Source organism: Saccharomyces cerevisiae, chromosome XII (assembly GCF_000146045.2).
Source record: "Saccharomyces cerevisiae S288C chromosome XII, complete sequence".
Classification (NCBI taxonomy): Eukaryota; Fungi; Ascomycota; class Saccharomycetes; order Saccharomycetales; family Saccharomycetaceae; genus Saccharomyces; species Saccharomyces cerevisiae.
In genome coordinates this window covers 465,001-487,830 of record NC_001144.5, presented here as the reverse complement: position 1 = coordinate 487,830, position 22,830 = coordinate 465,001, and the positions used below count along the sequence as shown (strand labels likewise).

The 22,830-nt window shown below is 41.3% G+C and overlaps 14 protein-coding genes and 8 non-coding genes across 22 annotated transcripts in view, besides 5 other annotated features; 14 read left to right on the top strand and 8 right to left on the bottom strand.

The window, feature by feature from the left end:
- Positions 1-541: 541 nt before the first annotated feature.
- Positions 542-1,630, top strand: ASP3-4 (asparaginase ASP3-4; the record flags this gene model as incomplete). The annotated part of the gene is made up of 1 exon (NM_001182047.1): positions 542-1,630. One exon carries the CDS (start codon positions 542-544, stop codon positions 1,628-1,630), a length of 1,089 nt encoding a protein of 362 aa, NP_013261.1.
- Positions 1,631-1,988: 358 nt separating this feature from the next.
- YLR159C-A (uncharacterized protein) lies at positions 1,989-2,120 on the top strand (the record flags this gene model as incomplete). The annotated part of the gene is made up of 1 exon (NM_001184565.1): positions 1,989-2,120. One exon carries the CDS (start codon positions 1,989-1,991, stop codon positions 2,118-2,120), a length of 132 nt encoding a protein of 43 aa, NP_878127.1.
- Positions 2,016-2,134, bottom strand: RDN5-5. The gene has a single exon (NR_132227.1). It is a non-coding gene; the product is annotated as a 5S ribosomal RNA (ribosomal RNA).
- A 7-nt stretch (positions 2,135-2,141) lies between these two features.
- On the bottom strand, positions 2,142-2,486 carry YLR159W (uncharacterized protein; the record flags this gene model as incomplete). Its single annotated transcript, NM_001182046.1, has 1 exon — positions 2,142-2,486. The coding sequence occupies one exon, from the start codon at positions 2,484-2,486 to the stop codon at positions 2,142-2,144; it is 345 nt and encodes a 114-aa protein (NP_757338.1).
- Positions 2,487-4,193: 1,707 nt separating this feature from the next.
- On the top strand, positions 4,194-5,282 carry ASP3-3 (asparaginase ASP3-3; the record flags this gene model as incomplete). Its single annotated transcript, NM_001182045.1, has 1 exon — positions 4,194-5,282. One exon carries the CDS (start codon positions 4,194-4,196, stop codon positions 5,280-5,282), a length of 1,089 nt encoding a protein of 362 aa, NP_013259.1.
- A 358-nt stretch (positions 5,283-5,640) lies between these two features.
- YLR157C-C (uncharacterized protein) lies at positions 5,641-5,772 on the top strand (the record flags this gene model as incomplete). Its single annotated transcript, NM_001184561.1, has 1 exon — positions 5,641-5,772. One exon carries the CDS (start codon positions 5,641-5,643, stop codon positions 5,770-5,772), a length of 132 nt encoding a protein of 43 aa, NP_878122.1.
- On the bottom strand, positions 5,668-5,786 carry RDN5-4. Its single transcript, NR_132226.1, has one exon. It is a non-coding gene; the product is annotated as a 5S ribosomal RNA (ribosomal RNA).
- Positions 5,787-5,793: 7 nt separating this feature from the next.
- Positions 5,794-5,958, bottom strand: YLR157W-E (uncharacterized protein; the record flags this gene model as incomplete). Its single annotated transcript, NM_001184609.1, has 1 exon — positions 5,794-5,958. One exon carries the CDS (start codon positions 5,956-5,958, stop codon positions 5,794-5,796), a length of 165 nt encoding a protein of 54 aa, NP_878125.1.
- Positions 5,934-6,268: a long terminal repeat (Ty1 LTR).
- Positions 5,934-11,855: a mobile genetic element (YLRCTy1-1; Ty1 element, LTR retrotransposon of the Copia (Pseudoviridae) group; contains co-transcribed genes TYA Gag and TYB Pol, encoding proteins involved in structure and function of virus-like particles, flanked by two direct repeats).
- YLR157C-A (gag protein) lies at positions 6,230-7,552 on the top strand (the record flags this gene model as incomplete). The annotated part of the gene is made up of 1 exon (NM_001184405.1): positions 6,230-7,552. One exon carries the CDS (start codon positions 6,230-6,232, stop codon positions 7,550-7,552), a length of 1,323 nt encoding a protein of 440 aa, NP_058170.1.
- On the top strand, positions 6,230-11,498 carry YLR157C-B (gag-pol fusion protein; the record flags this gene model as incomplete). The annotated part of the gene is given in 1 exon segment (NM_001184406.2): positions 6,230-11,498. Coding segments are annotated over 1 exon segment (5,268 nt in total).
- Positions 11,521-11,855: a long terminal repeat (Ty1 LTR).
- YLR157W-D (uncharacterized protein) lies at positions 11,855-12,067 on the bottom strand (the record flags this gene model as incomplete). Its single annotated transcript, NM_001184608.1, has 1 exon — positions 11,855-12,067. One exon carries the CDS (start codon positions 12,065-12,067, stop codon positions 11,855-11,857), a length of 213 nt encoding a protein of 70 aa, NP_878124.1.
- A 1,706-nt stretch (positions 12,068-13,773) lies between these two features.
- ASP3-2 (asparaginase ASP3-2) lies at positions 13,774-14,862 on the top strand (the record flags this gene model as incomplete). The annotated part of the gene is made up of 1 exon (NM_001182044.1): positions 13,774-14,862. One exon carries the CDS (start codon positions 13,774-13,776, stop codon positions 14,860-14,862), a length of 1,089 nt encoding a protein of 362 aa, NP_013258.1.
- A 358-nt stretch (positions 14,863-15,220) lies between these two features.
- YLR156C-A (uncharacterized protein) lies at positions 15,221-15,352 on the top strand (the record flags this gene model as incomplete). The annotated part of the gene is made up of 1 exon (NM_001184563.1): positions 15,221-15,352. One exon carries the CDS (start codon positions 15,221-15,223, stop codon positions 15,350-15,352), a length of 132 nt encoding a protein of 43 aa, NP_878123.1.
- RDN5-3 lies at positions 15,248-15,366 on the bottom strand. The gene has a single exon (NR_132225.1). It is a non-coding gene; the product is annotated as a 5S ribosomal RNA (ribosomal RNA).
- A 7-nt stretch (positions 15,367-15,373) lies between these two features.
- Positions 15,374-15,718, bottom strand: YLR156W (uncharacterized protein; the record flags this gene model as incomplete). The annotated part of the gene is made up of 1 exon (NM_001182043.1): positions 15,374-15,718. One exon carries the CDS (start codon positions 15,716-15,718, stop codon positions 15,374-15,376), a length of 345 nt encoding a protein of 114 aa, NP_757337.1.
- A 1,707-nt stretch (positions 15,719-17,425) lies between these two features.
- Positions 17,426-18,514, top strand: ASP3-1 (asparaginase ASP3-1; the record flags this gene model as incomplete). The annotated part of the gene is made up of 1 exon (NM_001182042.1): positions 17,426-18,514. One exon carries the CDS (start codon positions 17,426-17,428, stop codon positions 18,512-18,514), a length of 1,089 nt encoding a protein of 362 aa, NP_013256.1.
- A 358-nt stretch (positions 18,515-18,872) lies between these two features.
- On the top strand, positions 18,873-19,004 carry YLR154C-H (uncharacterized protein; the record flags this gene model as incomplete). Its single annotated transcript, NM_001184564.1, has 1 exon — positions 18,873-19,004. One exon carries the CDS (start codon positions 18,873-18,875, stop codon positions 19,002-19,004), a length of 132 nt encoding a protein of 43 aa, NP_878126.1.
- On the bottom strand, positions 18,900-19,018 carry RDN5-2. The gene has a single exon (NR_132224.1). It is a non-coding gene; the product is annotated as a 5S ribosomal RNA (ribosomal RNA).
- Positions 19,019-20,261: a sequence feature (NTS2-2; Non-transcribed region of the rDNA repeat; located between RDN5 and the 5' ETS).
- Positions 19,597-19,703: an origin of replication (ARS1200-2; Chromosomal origin of bidirectional DNA replication; an rDNA ARS is presumed to be present in each tandem rDNA repeat, but fewer than one-third of the rDNA ARSs are actually used as replication origins in a given S phase).
- ETS1-2 lies at positions 20,262-20,961 on the top strand. Its single transcript, NR_132223.1, has one exon. It is a non-coding gene; the product is annotated as an external transcribed spacer (transcript).
- Positions 20,262-22,830, top strand: part of RDN37-2 — a 6,858-nt gene continuing 4,289 nt past the window's right edge. The window contains exon 1 of the transcript NR_132216.1: positions 20,262-22,830. This exon is cut by the window's right edge and continues 4,289 nt beyond it. This is a non-coding gene — a transcript (35S pre-ribosomal RNA).
- RDN18-2 lies at positions 20,962-22,761 on the top strand. Its single transcript, NR_132222.1, has one exon. It is a non-coding gene; the product is annotated as an 18S ribosomal RNA (ribosomal RNA).
- The window catches only part of ITS1-2, a 361-nt gene continuing 292 nt past the window's right edge, over positions 22,762-22,830 (top strand). Inside the window, exon 1 of the transcript NR_132221.1 lies at positions 22,762-22,830. This exon is cut by the window's right edge and continues 292 nt beyond it. This is a non-coding gene — a transcript (internal transcribed spacer 1).

Sequence of the window (22,830 nt, the reverse complement as noted above, 5' to 3'; positions counted from 1 at the left end):
GATGCTGTAATCTTTCCCTTCTGACCCTAGATCACCTCATGATATCCTTTTGAGGCAATTAAAGCTGCAGTGTAAACTGTTGAATATCTTTTTGAAACCAAAAAAAAGGACGTTCCACACTTGGCTGCTTTCTTGATAAGCGAGATCTTTACTTGGAGATCTCGCTTAGTCCTCCGAAGGGTAAACCCCGTCTCTTATCTTTAAAAAAATGTATCAGACCCTTCAGCACGTGACAGACAGCAAACTACCAGTCGACGAGGATGCTTTTCCGAAAGTCATGACACAAGGGAAGGACTGTAAGATCGATATCGGCGCAGTCTTATCGGATGTTCCAAGTCCTTGTCTCTTTCATTATCTGCTTGCTATCGCAAAAAAAAAAAAATCAATTTGTTTAATATCAACACATAATGTACAAGAACAAATCATGACATACAAAAGCCATATAAGATGAGTCTTCAAGCAGCACCAAGAGGCCTGAGGCAGAGCAAATGTTGGCTCGCTATTCTTTTGTAAGCAATCTGGTACTCACCAACCTCCAACTATGAGATCTTTAAATACCCTTTTACTTTCTCTCTTTGTCGCAATGTCCAGTGGTGCTCCACTACTAAAAATTCGTGAAGAGAAGAATTCTTCTTTGCCATCAATCAAAATTTTTGGTACCGGCGGTACTATCGCTTCCAAGGGTTCGACAAGTGCAACAACGGCGGGTTATAGCGTGGGATTAACCGTAAATGATTTAATAGAAGCCGTCCCATCTTTAGCTGAGAAGGCAAATCTGGACTATCTTCAAGTGTCTAACGTTGGTTCAAATTCTTTAAACTATACGCATCTGATCCCATTGTATCACGGTATCTCCGAGGCACTAGCCTCTGATGACTACGCTGGTGCGGTTGTCACTCATGGGACCGACACTATGGAGGAGACAGCTTTCTTCTTAGATTTGACCATAAATTCAGAGAAGCCAGTATGTATCGCAGGCGCTATGCGTCCAGCCACTGCCACGTCTGCTGATGGCCCAATGAATTTATATCAAGCAGTGTCTATTGCTGCTTCTGAGAAATCACTGGGTCGTGGCACGATGATCACTCTAAACGATCGTATTGCCTCTGGGTTTTGGACAACGAAAATGAATGCCAACTCTTTAGATACATTCAGAGCGGATGAACAGGGATATTTAGGTTACTTTTCAAATGATGACGTGGAGTTTTACTACCCACCAGTCAAGCCAAATGGATGGCAATTTTTTGACATTTCCAACCTCACAGACCCTTCGGAAATTCCAGAAGTCATTATTCTGTACTCCTATCAAGGCTTGAATCCTGAGCTAATAGTAAAGGCCGTCAAGGACCTGGGCGCAAAAGGTATCGTGTTGGCGGGTTCTGGAGCTGGTTCCTGGACTGCTACGGGTAGTATTGTAAACGAACAACTTTATGAAGAGTATGGTATACCAATTGTTCACAGCAGAAGAACAGCAGATGGTACAGTTCCTCCAGATGATGCCCCAGAGTACGCCATTGGATCTGGCTACCTAAACCCTCAAAAATCGCGTATTTTGCTACAATTATGTTTGTACTCCGGCTACGGCATGGATCAGATTAGGTCTGTTTTTTCTGGCGTCTACGGTGGTTAAAGCCTGATCAGTGACTTTTCATCACACTGTGTTTTTATATAGTTCTTAGTAGTAAATATACTCTATAATTTCTACATCCTTTTCATGATGTGCCAGTTAAGCTATTTTTAGCAAACAAAAAGATGAATTTGAGTATTGAGCACATCATTCACTGTTCAGCTGATACAAAACATATGATTTCTAATATTCACATAGGAAAAATCGCTCCAAACATCGAAGTATCATCGCTACTTTGGTCTTTTATCTGCTTCTCTTCTCTTCGCTCTTTTCACTGCTCGTGCCGCTGCAACGCTCCAACTCAGTTCTATCTCAGCTCCTTCCCCTTATCCCTTGAGCAGTGTCAAGGCGAGGCTGCGTGATGTATTCGTGCGCGAAAAAAAAAACAACTGCAGCACCTGAGTTTCGCGTATGGTCACCCACTACACTACTCGGTCAGGCTCTTACCAGCTTAACTACAGTTGATCGGACGGGAAACGGTGCTTTCTGGTAGATATGGCCGCAACCGAAATAGTTAGGTGTGGCAGCCGTACATATGGAAGCCGGGCGATGGCTCCGCCACGTGCAAAGTGCAGGAGCTTTGGAAAGAGCGTGCATATAGTGATGAAAACAGAGAGCACGGTTGCGAACGGAGGGTCTCACAATGTCTCAAAGGATAAATCTCTTGGTTTGCGGGCCGCATACAAGATATGATTGTAGTTTTTTCAATGGCTCTACTGTCCCACTGCTGTACAACAGAAAATGAGAGATCAGAGAAATAGTATTCCGGAAGCCAGTGGTGTTTACTTATTAGTTTTTTGACGCCACTGCGCGAGTTGCTGCCTAGCTGTTCCTTGGCCAACGCATATTGGAACTTCATTCGACTGATATGCTTACTCAGAGGTCCATTACTTCAAGAATTGTCTCACCTATCGGGCTTGGCGTTTGTACAAGAAGAAACTTTCATCACCTTTGTTTCGCCACCAAATGAAAAAAAAAACTTGCATGGCTTAGGTGGTTCTTTGTCAGAAATATCTTCTAAGGATCAAGAGTCTTACGTGATTCTAATCCCTTGGCAAGTCAGATCTCAAATATGCTCACTCGCAGATGAGTAGCAATGAATGCGACCAAGTGACTAGTGACTGGTGACGACATGAGCCAAGCTGGAACCAGCAGCTTTCACGTCGGCTTATAGCTCTCTATGGGGCAATCAACCACTCATAGTGACTGAAGATCTTTTTAATATAATTACATTGCTAAAAACGTCATACCGCCTTGTGAGCACGATAAACAGCATATGCATTGAGCCTTGTTATTCTTCGGAACTGGGGATAGTAAAATGCGACCCGCTTAGGATGATCAAGCTATCTTTGGGACGGAGTTTTGTCATGGGAGTGGTCATCCTACTGGTGATGCTTCAACATTTGATTTACTAAATTTTGAAATCGGCCGCAGAATAAAACTATTATGTCCAAACAATTGATGGTCGAACCAACGTTAAGGGTTTCAAGTATTGAATTGAACTTTTATGAGTTCTATAATTTCGTTGCGCAAATTCAACTAAACCACCAATATCCCCCCTACAACGCTACACTTTATACCGATAGAGGAATAACGCATAGAGCCTTCGTAGAATTCTTCAACTCGTACGTGATGGGGATTCTAAACCTATCGTCATGTCGCTGTACAAGGCTGCTGCCTGCTTTCAAATTCCCAATTTTACCATGTCCGTTTCGCTGAGCCGAATCGTCACACAAGGTAATTAGTTCTGGGTATCGCTTCAGTATAGCACTGGTTTTTTCCTTGTAAAACCACAGTCTAACAATTAAATGAAGCTTTTCGAAGAAATTAGACCATGTTAGACTGAAAGCAAAGACTCCGGCCCGTTCTGAGGTAAGTTCAATGAAATTGGACAGTTTCTTTTCAAGGTTAGGTTTTGTGTTCGAAAAAAATAGATTACCGCACCTCCTTTCCAAACCCCATGAGTTTCCATTAAGGAAGAGCAACGTCAATAATACCACCTTTTGCAGATGTGATTCAACTCAAGATGCTGTAATCTTTCCCTTCTGACCCTAGATCACCTCATGATATCCTTTTGAGGCAATTAAAGCTGCAGTGTAAACTGTTGAATATCTTTTTGAAACCAAAAAAAAGGACGTTCCACACTTGGCTGCTTTCTTGATAAGCGAGATCTTTACTTGGAGATCTCGCTTAGTCCTCCGAAGGGTAAACCCCGTCTCTTATCTTTAAAAAAATGTATCAGACCCTTCAGCACGTGACAGACAGCAAACTACCAGTCGACGAGGATGCTTTTCCGAAAGTCATGACACAAGGGAAGGACTGTAAGATCGATATCGGCGCAGTCTTATCGGATGTTCCAAGTCCTTGTCTCTTTCATTATCTGCTTGCTATCGCAAAAAAAAAAAAATCAATTTGTTTAATATCAACACATAATGTACAAGAACAAATCATGACATACAAAAGCCATATAAGATGAGTCTTCAAGCAGCACCAAGAGGCCTGAGGCAGAGCAAATGTTGGCTCGCTATTCTTTTGTAAGCAATCTGGTACTCACCAACCTCCAACTATGAGATCTTTAAATACCCTTTTACTTTCTCTCTTTGTCGCAATGTCCAGTGGTGCTCCACTACTAAAAATTCGTGAAGAGAAGAATTCTTCTTTGCCATCAATCAAAATTTTTGGTACCGGCGGTACTATCGCTTCCAAGGGTTCGACAAGTGCAACAACGGCGGGTTATAGCGTGGGATTAACCGTAAATGATTTAATAGAAGCCGTCCCATCTTTAGCTGAGAAGGCAAATCTGGACTATCTTCAAGTGTCTAACGTTGGTTCAAATTCTTTAAACTATACGCATCTGATCCCATTGTATCACGGTATCTCCGAGGCACTAGCCTCTGATGACTACGCTGGTGCGGTTGTCACTCATGGGACCGACACTATGGAGGAGACAGCTTTCTTCTTAGATTTGACCATAAATTCAGAGAAGCCAGTATGTATCGCAGGCGCTATGCGTCCAGCCACTGCCACGTCTGCTGATGGCCCAATGAATTTATATCAAGCAGTGTCTATTGCTGCTTCTGAGAAATCACTGGGTCGTGGCACGATGATCACTCTAAACGATCGTATTGCCTCTGGGTTTTGGACAACGAAAATGAATGCCAACTCTTTAGATACATTCAGAGCGGATGAACAGGGATATTTAGGTTACTTTTCAAATGATGACGTGGAGTTTTACTACCCACCAGTCAAGCCAAATGGATGGCAATTTTTTGACATTTCCAACCTCACAGACCCTTCGGAAATTCCAGAAGTCATTATTCTGTACTCCTATCAAGGCTTGAATCCTGAGCTAATAGTAAAGGCCGTCAAGGACCTGGGCGCAAAAGGTATCGTGTTGGCGGGTTCTGGAGCTGGTTCCTGGACTGCTACGGGTAGTATTGTAAACGAACAACTTTATGAAGAGTATGGTATACCAATTGTTCACAGCAGAAGAACAGCAGATGGTACAGTTCCTCCAGATGATGCCCCAGAGTACGCCATTGGATCTGGCTACCTAAACCCTCAAAAATCGCGTATTTTGCTACAATTATGTTTGTACTCCGGCTACGGCATGGATCAGATTAGGTCTGTTTTTTCTGGCGTCTACGGTGGTTAAAGCCTGATCAGTGACTTTTCATCACACTGTGTTTTTATATAGTTCTTAGTAGTAAATATACTCTATAATTTCTACATCCTTTTCATGATGTGCCAGTTAAGCTATTTTTAGCAAACAAAAAGATGAATTTGAGTATTGAGCACATCATTCACTGTTCAGCTGATACAAAACATATGATTTCTAATATTCACATAGGAAAAATCGCTCCAAACATCGAAGTATCATCGCTACTTTGGTCTTTTATCTGCTTCTCTTCTCTTCGCTCTTTTCACTGCTCGTGCCGCTGCAACGCTCCAACTCAGTTCTATCTCAGCTCCTTCCCCTTATCCCTTGAGCAGTGTCAAGGCGAGGCTGCGTGATGTATTCGTGCGCGAAAAAAAAAACAACTGCAGCACCTGAGTTTCGCGTATGGTCACCCACTACACTACTCGGTCAGGCTCTTACCAGCTTAACTACAGTTGATCGGACGGGAAACGGTGCTTTCTGGTAGATATGGCCGCAACCGAAATAGTTAGGTGTGGCAGCCGTACATATGGAAGCCGGGCGATGGCTCCGCCACGTGCAAAGTGCAGGAGCTTTGGAAAGAGCGTGCATATAGTGATGAAAACAGAGAGCACGGTTGCGAACGGAGGGTCTCACAATGTCTCAAAGTGTTGGAATAGAAATCAACTATCATCTACTAACTAGTATTTACATTACTAGTATATTATCATATACGGTGTTAGAAGATGACGCAAATGATGAGAAATAGTCATCTAAATTAGTGGAAGCTGAAACGCAAGGATTGATAATGTAATAGGATCAATGAATATAAACATATAAAACGGAATGAGGAATAATCGTAATATTAGTATGTAGAAATATAGATTCCATTTTGAGGATTCCTATATCCTCGAGGAGAACTTCTAGTATATTCTGTATACCTAATATTATAGCCTTTATCAACAATGGAATCCCAACAATTATCTCAACATTCACCCATTTCTCATGGTAGCGCCTGTGCTTCGGTTACTTCTAAGGAAGTCCACACAAATCAAGATCCGTTAGACGTTTCAGCTTCCAAAACAGAAGAATGTGAGAAGGCTTCCACTAAGGCTAACTCTCAACAGACAACAACACCTGCTTCATCAGCTGTTCCAGAGAACCCCCATCATGCCTCTCCTCAACCTGCTTCAGTACCACCTCCACAGAATGGGCCGTACCCACAGCAGTGCATGATGACCCAAAACCAAGCCAATCCATCTGGTTGGTCATTTTACGGACACCCATCTATGATTCCGTATACACCTTATCAAATGTCGCCTATGTACTTTCCACCTGGGCCACAATCACAGTTTCCGCAGTATCCATCATCAGTTGGAACGCCTCTGAGCACTCCATCACCTGAGTCAGGTAATACATTTACTGATTCATCCTCAGCGGACTCTGATATGACATCCACTAAAAAATATGTCAGACCACCACCAATGTTAACCTCACCTAATGACTTTCCAAATTGGGTTAAAACATACATCAAATTTTTACAAAACTCGAATCTCGGTGGTATTATTCCGACAGTAAACGGAAAACCCGTACGTCAGATCACTGATGATGAACTCACCTTCTTGTATAACACTTTTCAAATATTTGCTCCCTCTCAATTCCTACCTACCTGGGTCAAAGACATCCTATCCGTTGATTATACGGATATCATGAAAATTCTTTCCAAAAGTATTGAAAAAATGCAATCTGATACCCAAGAGGCAAACGACATTGTGACCCTGGCAAATTTGCAATATAATGGCAGTACACCTGCAGATGCATTTGAAACAAAAGTCACAAACATTATCGACAGACTGAACAATAATGGCATTCATATCAATAACAAGGTCGCATGCCAATTAATTATGAGAGGTCTATCTGGCGAATATAAATTTTTACGCTACACACGTCATCGACATCTAAATATGACAGTCGCTGAACTGTTCTTAGATATCCATGCTATTTATGAAGAACAACAGGGATCGAGAAACAGCAAACCTAATTACAGGAGAAATCTGAGTGATGAGAAGAATGATTCTCGCAGCTATACGAATACAACCAAACCCAAAGTTATAGCTCGGAATCCTCAAAAAACAAATAATTCGAAATCGAAAACAGCCAGGGCTCACAATGTATCCACATCTAATAACTCTCCCAGCACGGACAACGATTCCATCAGTAAATCAACTACTGAACCGATTCAATTGAACAATAAGCACGACCTTCACCTTAGGCCAGGAACTTACTGAATCTACGGTAAATCACACTAATCATTCTGATGATGAACTCCCTGGACACCTCCTTCTCGATTCAGGAGCATCACGAACCCTTATAAGATCTGCTCATCACATACACTCAGCATCATCTAATCCTGACATAAACGTAGTTGATGCTCAAAAAAGAAATATACCAATTAACGCTATTGGTGACCTACAATTTCACTTCCAGGACAACACCAAAACATCAATAAAGGTATTGCACACTCCTAACATAGCCTATGACTTACTCAGTTTGAATGAATTGGCTGCAGTAGATATCACAGCATGCTTTACCAAAAACGTCTTAGAACGATCTGACGGCACTGTACTTGCACCTATCGTAAAATATGGAGACTTTTACTGGGTATCTAAAAAGTACTTGCTTCCATCAAATATCTCCGTACCCACCATCAATAATGTCCATACAAGTGAAAGTACACGCAAATATCCTTATCCTTTCATTCATCGAATGCTTGCGCATGCCAATGCACCGACAATTCGATACTCACTTAAAAATAACACCATCACGTATTTTAACGAATCAGATGTCGACTGGTCTAGTGCTATTGACTATCAATGTCCTGATTGTTTAATCGGCAAAAGCACCAAACACAGACATATCAAAGGTTCACGACTAAAATACCAAAATTCATACGAACCCTTTCAATACCTACATACTGACATATTTGGTCCAGTTCACAACCTACCAAATAGTGCACCATCCTATTTCATCTCATTTACTGATGAGACAACAAAATTCCGTTGGGTTTATCCATTACACGACCGTCGCGAGGACTCTATCCTCGATGTTTTTACTACGATACTAGCTTTTATTAAGAACCAGTTTCAGGCCAGTGTCTTGGTTATACAAATGGACCGTGGTTCTGAGTATACTAACAGAACTCTCCATAAATTCCTTGAAAAAAATGGTATAACTCCATGCTATACAACCACAGCGGATTCCCGAGCACATGGAGTCGCTGAACGGCTCAACCGTACCTTATTAGATGACTGCCGTACTCAACTGCAATGTAGTGGTTTACCGAACCATTTATGGTTCTCTGCAATCGAATTTTCTACTATTGTGAGAAATTCACTAGCTTCACCTAAAAGCAAAAAATCTGCAAGACAACATGCTGGCTTGGCAGGACTTGATATCAGTACTTTGTTACCTTTCGGTCAACCTGTTATCGTCAATGATCACAACCCTAACTCCAAAATACATCCTCGTGGCATCCCAGGCTACGCTCTACATCCGTCTCGAAACTCTTATGGATATATCATCTATCTTCCATCCTTAAAGAAGACAGTAGATACAACTAACTATGTTATTCTTCAGGGCAAGGAATCCAGATTAGATCAATTCAATTACGACGCACTCACTTTCGATGAAGACTTAAACCGTTTAACTGCTTCATATCATTCGTTCATTGCGTCAAATGAGATCCAAGAATCCAATGATCTTAACATAGAATCTGACCATGACTTCCAATCCGACATTGAACTACATCCTGAGCAACCGAGAAATGTCCTTTCAAAAGCTGTGAGTCCAACCGATTCCACACCTCCGTCAACTCATACTGAAGATTCGAAACGTGTTTCTAAAACCAATATTCGCGCACCCAGAGAAGTTGACCCCAACATATCTGAATCTAATATTCTTCCATCAAAGAAGAGATCTAGCACCCCCCAAATTTCCAATATCGAGAGTACCGGTTCGGGTGGTATGCATAAATTAAATGTTCCTTTACTTGCTCCCATGTCCCAATCTAACACACATGAGTCGTCGCACGCCAGTAAATCTAAAGATTTCAGACACTCAGACTCGTACAGTGAAAATGAGACTAATCATACAAACGTACCAATATCCAGTACGGGTGGTACCAACAACAAAACTGTTCCGCAGATAAGTGACCAAGAGACTGAGAAAAGGATTATACACCGTTCACCTTCAATCGATGCTTCTCCACCGGAAAATAATTCATCGCACAATATTGTTCCTATCAAAACGCCAACTACTGTTTCTGAACAGAATACCGAGGAATCTATCATCGCTGATCTCCCACTCCCTGATCTACCTCCAGAATCTCCTACCGAATTCCCTGACCCATTTAAAGAACTCCCACCGATAAATTCTCGTCAAACTAATTCCAGTTTGGGTGGTATTGGTGACTCTAATGCCTATACTACTATCAACAGTAAGAAAAGATCATTAGAAGATAATGAAACTGAAATTAAGGTATCACGAGACACATGGAATACTAAGAATATGCGTAGTTTAGAACCTCCGAGATCGAAGAAACGAATTCACCTGATTGCAGCTGTAAAAGCAGTAAAATCAATCAAACCAATACGGACAACCTTACGATACGATGAGGCAATCACCTATAATAAAGATATTAAAGAAAAAGAAAAATATATCGAGGCATACCACAAAGAAGTCAATCAACTGTTGAAGATGAAAACTTGGGACACTGACGAATATTATGACAGAAAAGAAATAGACCCTAAAAGAGTAATAAACTCAATGTTTATCTTCAACAAGAAACGTGACGGTACTCATAAAGCTAGATTTGTTGCAAGAGGTGATATTCAGCATCCTGACACTTACGACTCAGGCATGCAATCCAATACCGTACATCACTATGCATTAATGACATCCCTGTCACTTGCATTAGACAATAACTACTATATTACACAATTAGACATATCTTCGGCATATTTGTATGCAGACATCAAAGAAGAATTATACATAAGACCTCCACCACATTTAGGAATGAATGATAAGTTGATACGTTTGAAGAAATCACTTTATGGATTGAAACAAAGTGGAGCGAACTGGTACGAAACTATCAAATCATACCTGATAAAACAGTGTGGTATGGAAGAAGTTCGTGGATGGTCATGCGTATTTAAGAATAGTCAAGTAACAATATGTTTATTTGTTGACGACATGATTTTATTCAGCAAAGACTTAAATGCAAATAAGAAAATCATAACAACACTCAAGAAACAATACGATACAAAGATAATAAATCTGGGTGAAAGTGATAACGAAATTCAGTACGACATACTTGGCTTAGAAATCAAATATCAAAGAGGTAAATACATGAAATTAGGTATGGAAAACTCATTAACTGAGAAAATACCCAAATTAAACGTACCTTTGAATCCAAAAGGAAGAAAACTTAGCGCTCCAGGTCAACCAGGTCTTTATATAGACCAGGATGAACTAGAAATAGATGAAGATGAATACAAAGAGAAGGTACATGAAATGCAAAAGTTGATTGGTCTAGCTTCATATGTTGGATATAAATTTAGATTTGACTTACTATACTACATCAACACACTTGCTCAACATATACTATTCCCCTCTAGGCAAGTTTTAGACATGACATATGAGTTGATACAATTCATGTGGGACACTAGAGATAAACAACTGATATGGCACAAAAACAAACCTACCGAGCCAGATAATAAACTAGTCGCAATAAGTGATGCTTCGTATGGCAACCAACCGTATTATAAATCACAAATTGGCAACATATATTTACTTAATGGAAAGGTAATTGGAGGAAAGTCCACCAAGGCTTCATTAACATGTACTTCAACTACGGAAGCAGAAATACACGCGATAAGTGAATCTGTCCCATTATTAAATAATCTAAGTTACCTGATACAAGAACTTAACAAGAAACCAATTATTAAAGGCTTACTTACTGATAGTAGATCAACGATCAGTATAATTAAGTCTACAAATGAAGAGAAATTTAGAAACAGATTTTTTGGCACAAAGGCAATGAGACTTAGAGATGAAGTATCAGGTAATAATTTATACGTATACTACATCGAGACCAAGAAGAACATTGCTGATGTGATGACAAAACCTCTTCCGATAAAAACATTTAAACTATTAACTAACAAATGGATTCATTAGATCTATTACATTATGGGTGGTATGTTGGAATAGAAATCAACTATCATCTACTAACTAGTATTTACATTACTAGTATATTATCATATACGGTGTTAGAAGATGACGCAAATGATGAGAAATAGTCATCTAAATTAGTGGAAGCTGAAACGCAAGGATTGATAATGTAATAGGATCAATGAATATAAACATATAAAACGGAATGAGGAATAATCGTAATATTAGTATGTAGAAATATAGATTCCATTTTGAGGATTCCTATATCCTCGAGGAGAACTTCTAGTATATTCTGTATACCTAATATTATAGCCTTTATCAACAATGGAATCCCAACAATTATCTCAACATTCACCCATTTCTCACAAAGGATAAATCTCTTGGTTTGCGGGCCGCATACAAGATATGATTGTAGTTTTTTCAATGGCTCTACTGTCCCACTGCTGTACAACAGAAAATGAGAGATCAGAGAAATAGTATTCCGGAAGCCAGTGGTGTTTACTTATTAGTTTTTTGACGCCACTGCGCGAGTTGCTGCCTAGCTGTTCCTTGGCCAACGCATATTGGAACTTCATTCGACTGATATGCTTACTCAGAGGTCCATTACTTCAAGAATTGTCTCACCTATCGGGCTTGGCGTTTGTACAAGAAGAAACTTTCATCACCTTTGTTTCGCCACCAAATGAAAAAAAAAACTTGCATGGCTTAGGTGGTTCTTTGTCAGAAATATCTTCTAAGGATCAAGAGTCTTACGTGATTCTAATCCCTTGGCAAGTCAGATCTCAAATATGCTCACTCGCAGATGAGTAGCAATGAATGCGACCAAGTGACTAGTGACTGGTGACGACATGAGCCAAGCTGGAACCAGCAGCTTTCACGTCGGCTTATAGCTCTCTATGGGGCAATCAACCACTCATAGTGACTGAAGATCTTTTTAATATAATTACATTGCTAAAAACGTCATACCGCCTTGTGAGCACGATAAACAGCATATGCATTGAGCCTTGTTATTCTTCGGAACTGGGGATAGTAAAATGCGACCCGCTTAGGATGATCAAGCTATCTTTGGGACGGAGTTTTGTCATGGGAGTGGTCATCCTACTGGTGATGCTTCAACATTTGATTTACTAAATTTTGAAATCGGCCGCAGAATAAAACTATTATGTCCAAACAATTGATGGTCGAACCAACGTTAAGGGTTTCAAGTATTGAATTGAACTTTTATGAGTTCTATAATTTCGTTGCGCAAATTCAACTAAACCACCAATATCCCCCCTACAACGCTACACTTTATACCGATAGAGGAATAACGCATAGAGCCTTCGTAGAATTCTTCAACTCGTACGTGATGGGGATTCTAAACCTATCGTCATGTCGCTGTACAAGGCTGCTGCCTGCTTTCAAATTCCCAATTTTACCATGTCCGTTTCGCTGAGCCGAATCGTCACACAAGGTAATTAGTTCTGGGTATCGCTTCAGTATAGCACTGGTTTTTTCCTTGTAAAACCACAGTCTAACAATTAAATGAAGCTTTTCGAAGAAATTAGACCATGTTAGACTGAAAGCAAAGACTCCGGCCCGTTCTGAGGTAAGTTCAATGAAATTGGACAGTTTCTTTTCAAGGTTAGGTTTTGTGTTCGAAAAAAATAGATTACCGCACCTCCTTTCCAAACCCCATGAGTTTCCATTAAGGAAGAGCAACGTCAATAATACCACCTTTTGCAGATGTGATTCAACTCAAGATGCTGTAATCTTTCCCTTCTGACCCTAGATCACCTCATGATATCCTTTTGAGGCAATTAAAGCTGCAGTGTAAACTGTTGAATATCTTTTTGAAACCAAAAAAAAGGACGTTCCACACTTGGCTGCTTTCTTGATAAGCGAGATCTTTACTTGGAGATCTCGCTTAGTCCTCCGAAGGTAAACCCCGTCTCTTATCTTTAAAAAAATGTATCAGACCCTTCAGCACGTGACAGACAGCAAACTACCAGTCGACGAGGATGCTTTTCCGAAAGTCATGACACAAGGGAAGGACTGTAAGATCGATATCGGCGCAGTCTTATCGGATGTTCCAAGTCCTTGTCTCTTTCATTATCTGCTTGCTATCGCAAAAAAAAAAAAATCAATTTGTTTAATATCAACACATAATGTACAAGAACAAATCATGACATACAAAAGCCATATAAGATGAGTCTTCAAGCAGCACCAAGAGGCCTGAGGCAGAGCAAATGTTGGCTCGCTATTCTTTTGTAAGCAATCTGGTACTCACCAACCTCCAACTATGAGATCTTTAAATACCCTTTTACTTTCTCTCTTTGTCGCAATGTCCAGTGGTGCTCCACTACTAAAAATTCGTGAAGAGAAGAATTCTTCTTTGCCATCAATCAAAATTTTTGGTACCGGCGGTACTATCGCTTCCAAGGGTTCGACAAGTGCAACAACGGCGGGTTATAGCGTGGGATTAACCGTAAATGATTTAATAGAAGCCGTCCCATCTTTAGCTGAGAAGGCAAATCTGGACTATCTTCAAGTGTCTAACGTTGGTTCAAATTCTTTAAACTATACGCATCTGATCCCATTGTATCACGGTATCTCCGAGGCACTAGCCTCTGATGACTACGCTGGTGCGGTTGTCACTCATGGGACCGACACTATGGAGGAGACAGCTTTCTTCTTAGATTTGACCATAAATTCAGAGAAGCCAGTATGTATCGCAGGCGCTATGCGTCCAGCCACTGCCACGTCTGCTGATGGCCCAATGAATTTATATCAAGCAGTGTCTATTGCTGCTTCTGAGAAATCACTGGGTCGTGGCACGATGATCACTCTAAACGATCGTATTGCCTCTGGGTTTTGGACAACGAAAATGAATGCCAACTCTTTAGATACATTCAGAGCGGATGAACAGGGATATTTAGGTTACTTTTCAAATGATGACGTGGAGTTTTACTACCCACCAGTCAAGCCAAATGGATGGCAATTTTTTGACATTTCCAACCTCACAGACCCTTCGGAAATTCCAGAAGTCATTATTCTGTACTCCTATCAAGGCTTGAATCCTGAGCTAATAGTAAAGGCCGTCAAGGACCTGGGCGCAAAAGGTATCGTGTTGGCGGGTTCTGGAGCTGGTTCCTGGACTGCTACGGGTAGTATTGTAAACGAACAACTTTATGAAGAGTATGGTATACCAATTGTTCACAGCAGAAGAACAGCAGATGGTACAGTTCCTCCAGATGATGCCCCAGAGTACGCCATTGGATCTGGCTACCTAAACCCTCAAAAATCGCGTATTTTGCTACAATTATGTTTGTACTCCGGCTACGGCATGGATCAGATTAGGTCTGTTTTTTCTGGCGTCTACGGTGGTTAAAGCCTGATCAGTGACTTTTCATCACACTGTGTTTTTATATAGTTCTTAGTAGTAAATATACTCTATAATTTCTACATCCTTTTCATGATGTGCCAGTTAAGCTATTTTTAGCAAACAAAAAGATGAATTTGAGTATTGAGCACATCATTCACTGTTCAGCTGATACAAAACATATGATTTCTAATATTCACATAGGAAAAATCGCTCCAAACATCGAAGTATCATCGCTACTTTGGTCTTTTATCTGCTTCTCTTCTCTTCGCTCTTTTCACTGCTCGTGCCGCTGCAACGCTCCAACTCAGTTCTATCTCAGCTCCTTCCCCTTATCCCTTGAGCAGTGTCAAGGCGAGGCTGCGTGATGTATTCGTGCGCGAAAAAAAAAACAACTGCAGCACCTGAGTTTCGCGTATGGTCACCCACTACACTACTCGGTCAGGCTCTTACCAGCTTAACTACAGTTGATCGGACGGGAAACGGTGCTTTCTGGTAGATATGGCCGCAACCGAAATAGTTAGGTGTGGCAGCCGTACATATGGAAGCCGGGCGATGGCTCCGCCACGTGCAAAGTGCAGGAGCTTTGGAAAGAGCGTGCATATAGTGATGAAAACAGAGAGCACGGTTGCGAACGGAGGGTCTCACAATGTCTCAAAGGATAAATCTCTTGGTTTGCGGGCCGCATACAAGATATGATTGTAGTTTTTTCAATGGCTCTACTGTCCCACTGCTGTACAACAGAAAATGAGAGATCAGAGAAATAGTATTCCGGAAGCCAGTGGTGTTTACTTATTAGTTTTTTGACGCCACTGCGCGAGTTGCTGCCTAGCTGTTCCTTGGCCAACGCATATTGGAACTTCATTCGACTGATATGCTTACTCAGAGGTCCATTACTTCAAGAATTGTCTCACCTATCGGGATTGGCGTTTGTACAAGAAGAAACTTTCATCACCTTTGTTTCGCCACCAAATGAAAAAAAAAACTTGCATGGCTTAGGTGGTTCTTTGTCAGAAATATCTTCTAAGGATCAAGAGTCTTACGTGATTCTAATCCCTTGGCAAGTCAGATCTCAAATATGCTCACTCGCAGATGAGTAGCAATGAATGCGACCAAGTGACTAGTGACTGGTGACGACATGAGCCAAGCTGGAACCAGCAGCTTTCACGTCGGCTTATAGCTCTCTATGGGGCAATCAACCACTCATAGTGACTGAAGATCTTTTTAATATAATTACATTGCTAAAAACGTCATACCGCCTTGTGAGCACGATAAACAGCATATGCATTGAGCCTTGTTATTCTTCGGAACTGGGGATAGTAAAATGCGACCCGCTTAGGATGATCAAGCTATCTTTGGGACGGAGTTTTGTCATGGGAGTGGTCATCCTACTGGTGATGCTTCAACATTTGATTTACTAAATTTTGAAATCGGCCGCAGAATAAAACTATTATGTCCAAACAATTGATGGTCGAACCAACGTTAAGGGTTTCAAGTATTGAATTGAACTTTTATGAGTTCTATAATTTCGTTGCGCAAATTCAACTAAACCACCAATATCCCCCCTACAACGCTACACTTTATACCGATAGAGGAATAACGCATAGAGCCTTCGTAGAATTCTTCAACTCGTACGTGATGGGGATTCTAAACCTATCGTCATGTCGCTGTACAAGGCTGCTGCCTGCTTTCAAATTCCCAATTTTACCATGTCCGTTTCGCTGAGCCGAATCGTCACACAAGGTAATTAGTTCTGGGTATCGCTTCAGTATAGCACTGGTTTTTTCCTTGTAAAACCACAGTCTAACAATTAAATGAAGCTTTTCGAAGAAATTAGACCATGTTAGACTGAAAGCAAAGACTCCGGCCCGTTCTGAGGTAAGTTCAATGAAATTGGACAGTTTCTTTTCAAGGTTAGGTTTTGTGTTCGAAAAAAATAGATTACCGCACCTCCTTTCCAAACCCCATGAGTTTCCATTAAGGAAGAGCAACGTCAATAATACCACCTTTTGCAGATGTGATTCAACTCAAGATGCTGTAATCTTTCCCTTCTGACCCTAGATCACCTCATGATATCCTTTTGAGGCAATTAAAGCTGCAGTGTAAACTGTTGAATATCTTTTTGAAACCAAAAAAAAGGACGTTCCACACTTGGCTGCTTTCTTGATAAGCGAGATCTTTACTTGGAGATCTCGCTTAGTCCTCCGAAGGGTAAACCCCGTCTCTTATCTTTAAAAAAATGTATCAGACCCTTCAGCACGTGACAGACAGCAAACTACCAGTCGACGAGGATGCTTTTCCGAAAGTCATGACACAAGGGAAGGACTGTAAGATCGATATCGGCGCAGTCTTATCGGATGTTCCAAGTCCTTGTCTCTTTCATTATCTGCTTGCTATCGCAAAAAAAAAAAAATCAATTTGTTTAATATCAACACATAATGTACAAGAACAAATCATGACATACAAAAGCCATATAAGATGAGTCTTCAAGCAGCACCAAGAGGCCTGAGGCAGAGCAAATGTTGGCTCGCTATTCTTTTGTAAGCAATCTGGTACTCACCAACCTCCAACTATGAGATCTTTAAATACCCTTTTACTTTCTCTCTTTGTCGCAATGTCCAGTGGTGCTCCACTACTAAAAATTCGTGAAGAGAAGAATTCTTCTTTGCCATCAATCAAAATTTTTGGTACCGGCGGTACTATCGCTTCCAAGGGTTCGACAAGTGCAACAACGGCGGGTTATAGCGTGGGATTAACCGTAAATGATTTAATAGAAGCCGTCCCATCTTTAGCTGAGAAGGCAAATCTGGACTATCTTCAAGTGTCTAACGTTGGTTCAAATTCTTTAAACTATACGCATCTGATCCCATTGTATCACGGTATCTCCGAGGCACTAGCCTCTGATGACTACGCTGGTGCGGTTGTCACTCATGGGACCGACACTATGGAGGAGACAGCTTTCTTCTTAGATTTGACCATAAATTCAGAGAAGCCAGTATGTATCGCAGGCGCTATGCGTCCAGCCACTGCCACGTCTGCTGATGGCCCAATGAATTTATATCAAGCAGTGTCTATTGCTGCTTCTGAGAAATCACTGGGTCGTGGCACGATGATCACTCTAAACGATCGTATTGCCTCTGGGTTTTGGACAACGAAAATGAATGCCAACTCTTTAGATACATTCAGAGCGGATGAACAGGGATATTTAGGTTACTTTTCAAATGATGACGTGGAGTTTTACTACCCACCAGTCAAGCCAAATGGATGGCAATTTTTTGACATTTCCAACCTCACAGACCCTTCGGAAATTCCAGAAGTCATTATTCTGTACTCCTATCAAGGCTTGAATCCTGAGCTAATAGTAAAGGCCGTCAAGGACCTGGGCGCAAAAGGTATCGTGTTGGCGGGTTCTGGAGCTGGTTCCTGGACTGCTACGGGTAGTATTGTAAACGAACAACTTTATGAAGAGTATGGTATACCAATTGTTCACAGCAGAAGAACAGCAGATGGTACAGTTCCTCCAGATGATGCCCCAGAGTACGCCATTGGATCTGGCTACCTAAACCCTCAAAAATCGCGTATTTTGCTACAATTATGTTTGTACTCCGGCTACGGCATGGATCAGATTAGGTCTGTTTTTTCTGGCGTCTACGGTGGTTAAAGCCTGATCAGTGACTTTTCATCACACTGTGTTTTTATATAGTTCTTAGTAGTAAATATACTCTATAATTTCTACATCCTTTTCATGATGTGCCAGTTAAGCTATTTTTAGCAAACAAAAAGATGAATTTGAGTATTGAGCACATCATTCACTGTTCAGCTGATACAAAACATATGATTTCTAATATTCACATAGGAAAAATCGCTCCAAACATCGAAGTATCATCGCTACTTTGGTCTTTTATCTGCTTCTCTTCTCTTCGCTCTTTTCACTGCTCGTGCCGCTGCAACGCTCCAACTCAGTTCTATCTCAGCTCCTTCCCCTTATCCCTTGAGCAGTGTCAAGGCGAGGCTGCGTGATGTATTCGTGCGCGAAAAAAAAAACAACTGCAGCACCTGAGTTTCGCGTATGGTCACCCACTACACTACTCGGTCAGGCTCTTACCAGCTTAACTACAGTTGATCGGACGGGAAACGGTGCTTTCTGGTAGATATGGCCGCAACCGATAGTTTAACGGAAACGCAGGTGATATGAGGGCAGGGTCCAGACATGTTCAGTAGGTGGGAGTGAGAGGTGTTATGGGTGGAGGACAATTTTTATTATATTTCATCTAATAGCAATAGGATATGACAGGTGAAAAAGCAAAAGCAATAGTGCATTGTGATGTGGAGAATAAGGTGCATACGATGAAAAAGGTGATTTGTCATTTACAAGAGGTAGGTCGAAACAGAACATGAAAGTTGGTCGGTAGGTGGCATGCAGAGGTAGTTTCAAGGTGACAGGTTATGAAGATATGGTGCAAAAGACAAATGGATGGTGGCAGGCATAGTAAAATGATGGTGTGGAAGACATAGATGGTATTTGTTTTGCATTTACGGCACCGGATGCGGGCGATAATGACGGGAAGAGATTTAGTATGTGGGACAGAATGTCGGCGGCAGTATTGAGACCATGAGAGTAGCAAACGTAAGTCTAAAGGTTGTTTTATAGTAGTTAGGATGTAGAAAATGTATTCCGATAGGCCATTTTACATTTGGAGGGACGGTTGAAAGTGGACAGAGGAAAAGGTGCGGAAATGGCTGATTTTGATTGTTTATGTTTTGTGTGATGATTTTACATTTTTGCATAGTATTAGGTAGTCAGATGAAAGATGAATAGACATAGGAGTAAGAAAACATAGAATAGTTACCGTTATTGGTAGGAGTGTGGTGGGGTGGTATAGTCCGCATTGGGATGTTACTTTCCTGTTATGGCATGGATTTCCCTTTAGGGTCTCTGAAGCGTATTTCCGTCACCGAAAAAGGCAGAAAAAGGGAAACTGAAGGGAGGATAGTAGTAAAGTTTGAATGGTGGTAGTGTAATGTATGATATCCGTTGGTTTTGGTTTCGGTTGTGAAAAGTTTTTTGGTATGATATTTTGCAAGTAGCATATATTTCTTGTGTGAGAAAGGTATATTTTGTATGTTTTGTATGTTCCCGCGCGTTTCCGTATTTTCCGCTTCCGCTTCCGCAGTAAAAAATAGTGAGGAACTGGGTTACCCGGGGCACCTGTCACTTTGGAAAAAAAATATACGCTAAGATTTTTGGAGAATAGCTTAAATTGAAGTTTTTCTCGGCGAGAAATACGTAGTTAAGGCAGAGCGACAGAGAGGGCAAAAGAAAATAAAAGTAAGATTTTAGTTTGTAATGGGAGGGGGGGTTTAGTCATGGAGTACAAGTGTGAGGAAAAGTAGTTGGGAGGTACTTCATGCGAAAGCAGTTGAAGACAAGTTCGAAAAGAGTTTGGAAACGAATTCGAGTAGGCTTGTCGTTCGTTATGTTTTTGTAAATGGCCTCGTCAAACGGTGGAGAGAGTCGCTAGGTGATCGTCAGATCTGCCTAGTCTCTATACAGCGTGTTTAATTGACATGGGTTGATGCGTATTGAGAGATACAATTTGGGAAGAAATTCCCAGAGTGTGTTTCTTTTGCGTTTAACCTGAACAGTCTCATCGTGGGCATCTTGCGATTCCATTGGTGAGCAGCGAAGGATTTGGTGGATTACTAGCTAATAGCAATCTATTTCAAAGAATTCAAACTTGGGGGAATGCCTTGTTGAATAGCCGGTCGCAAGACTGTGATTCTTCAAGTGTAACCTCCTCTCAAATCAGCGATATCAAACGTACCATTCCGTGAAACACCGGGGTATCTGTTTGGTGGAACCTGATTAGAGGAAACTCAAAGAGTGCTATGGTATGGTGACGGAGTGCGCTGGTCAAGAGTGTAAAAGCTTTTTGAACAGAGAGCATTTCCGGCAGCAGAGAGACCTGAAAAAGCAATTTTTCTGGAATTTCAGCTGTTTCCAAACTCAATAAGTATCTTCTAGCAAGAGGGAATAGGTGGGAAAAAAAAAAAGAGATTTCGGTTTCTTTCTTTTTTACTGCTTGTTGCTTCTTCTTTTAAGATAGTTATCTGGTTGATCCTGCCAGTAGTCATATGCTTGTCTCAAAGATTAAGCCATGCATGTCTAAGTATAAGCAATTTATACAGTGAAACTGCGAATGGCTCATTAAATCAGTTATCGTTTATTTGATAGTTCCTTTACTACATGGTATAACTGTGGTAATTCTAGAGCTAATACATGCTTAAAATCTCGACCCTTTGGAAGAGATGTATTTATTAGATAAAAAATCAATGTCTTCGGACTCTTTGATGATTCATAATAACTTTTCGAATCGCATGGCCTTGTGCTGGCGATGGTTCATTCAAATTTCTGCCCTATCAACTTTCGATGGTAGGATAGTGGCCTACCATGGTTTCAACGGGTAACGGGGAATAAGGGTTCGATTCCGGAGAGGGAGCCTGAGAAACGGCTACCACATCCAAGGAAGGCAGCAGGCGCGCAAATTACCCAATCCTAATTCAGGGAGGTAGTGACAATAAATAACGATACAGGGCCCATTCGGGTCTTGTAATTGGAATGAGTACAATGTAAATACCTTAACGAGGAACAATTGGAGGGCAAGTCTGGTGCCAGCAGCCGCGGTAATTCCAGCTCCAATAGCGTATATTAAAGTTGTTGCAGTTAAAAAGCTCGTAGTTGAACTTTGGGCCCGGTTGGCCGGTCCGATTTTTTCGTGTACTGGATTTCCAACGGGGCCTTTCCTTCTGGCTAACCTTGAGTCCTTGTGGCTCTTGGCGAACCAGGACTTTTACTTTGAAAAAATTAGAGTGTTCAAAGCAGGCGTATTGCTCGAATATATTAGCATGGAATAATAGAATAGGACGTTTGGTTCTATTTTGTTGGTTTCTAGGACCATCGTAATGATTAATAGGGACGGTCGGGGGCATCAGTATTCAATTGTCAGAGGTGAAATTCTTGGATTTATTGAAGACTAACTACTGCGAAAGCATTTGCCAAGGACGTTTTCATTAATCAAGAACGAAAGTTAGGGGATCGAAGATGATCAGATACCGTCGTAGTCTTAACCATAAACTATGCCGACTAGGGATCGGGTGGTGTTTTTTTAATGACCCACTCGGCACCTTACGAGAAATCAAAGTCTTTGGGTTCTGGGGGGAGTATGGTCGCAAGGCTGAAACTTAAAGGAATTGACGGAAGGGCACCACCAGGAGTGGAGCCTGCGGCTTAATTTGACTCAACACGGGGAAACTCACCAGGTCCAGACACAATAAGGATTGACAGATTGAGAGCTCTTTCTTGATTTTGTGGGTGGTGGTGCATGGCCGTTCTTAGTTGGTGGAGTGATTTGTCTGCTTAATTGCGATAACGAACGAGACCTTAACCTACTAAATAGTGGTGCTAGCATTTGCTGGTTATCCACTTCTTAGAGGGACTATCGGTTTCAAGCCGATGGAAGTTTGAGGCAATAACAGGTCTGTGATGCCCTTAGACGTTCTGGGCCGCACGCGCGCTACACTGACGGAGCCAGCGAGTCTAACCTTGGCCGAGAGGTCTTGGTAATCTTGTGAAACTCCGTCGTGCTGGGGATAGAGCATTGTAATTATTGCTCTTCAACGAGGAATTCCTAGTAAGCGCAAGTCATCAGCTTGCGTTGATTACGTCCCTGCCCTTTGTACACACCGCCCGTCGCTAGTACCGATTGAATGGCTTAGTGAGGCCTCAGGATCTGCTTAGAGAAGGGGGCAACTCCATCTCAGAGCGGAGAATTTGGACAAACTTGGTCATTTAGAGGAACTAAAAGTCGTAACAAGGTTTCCGTAGGTGAACCTGCGGAAGGATCATTAAAGAAATTTAATAATTTTGAAAATGGATTTTTTTGTTTTGGCAAGAGCATGAGAGCTTTTACTGGGCAA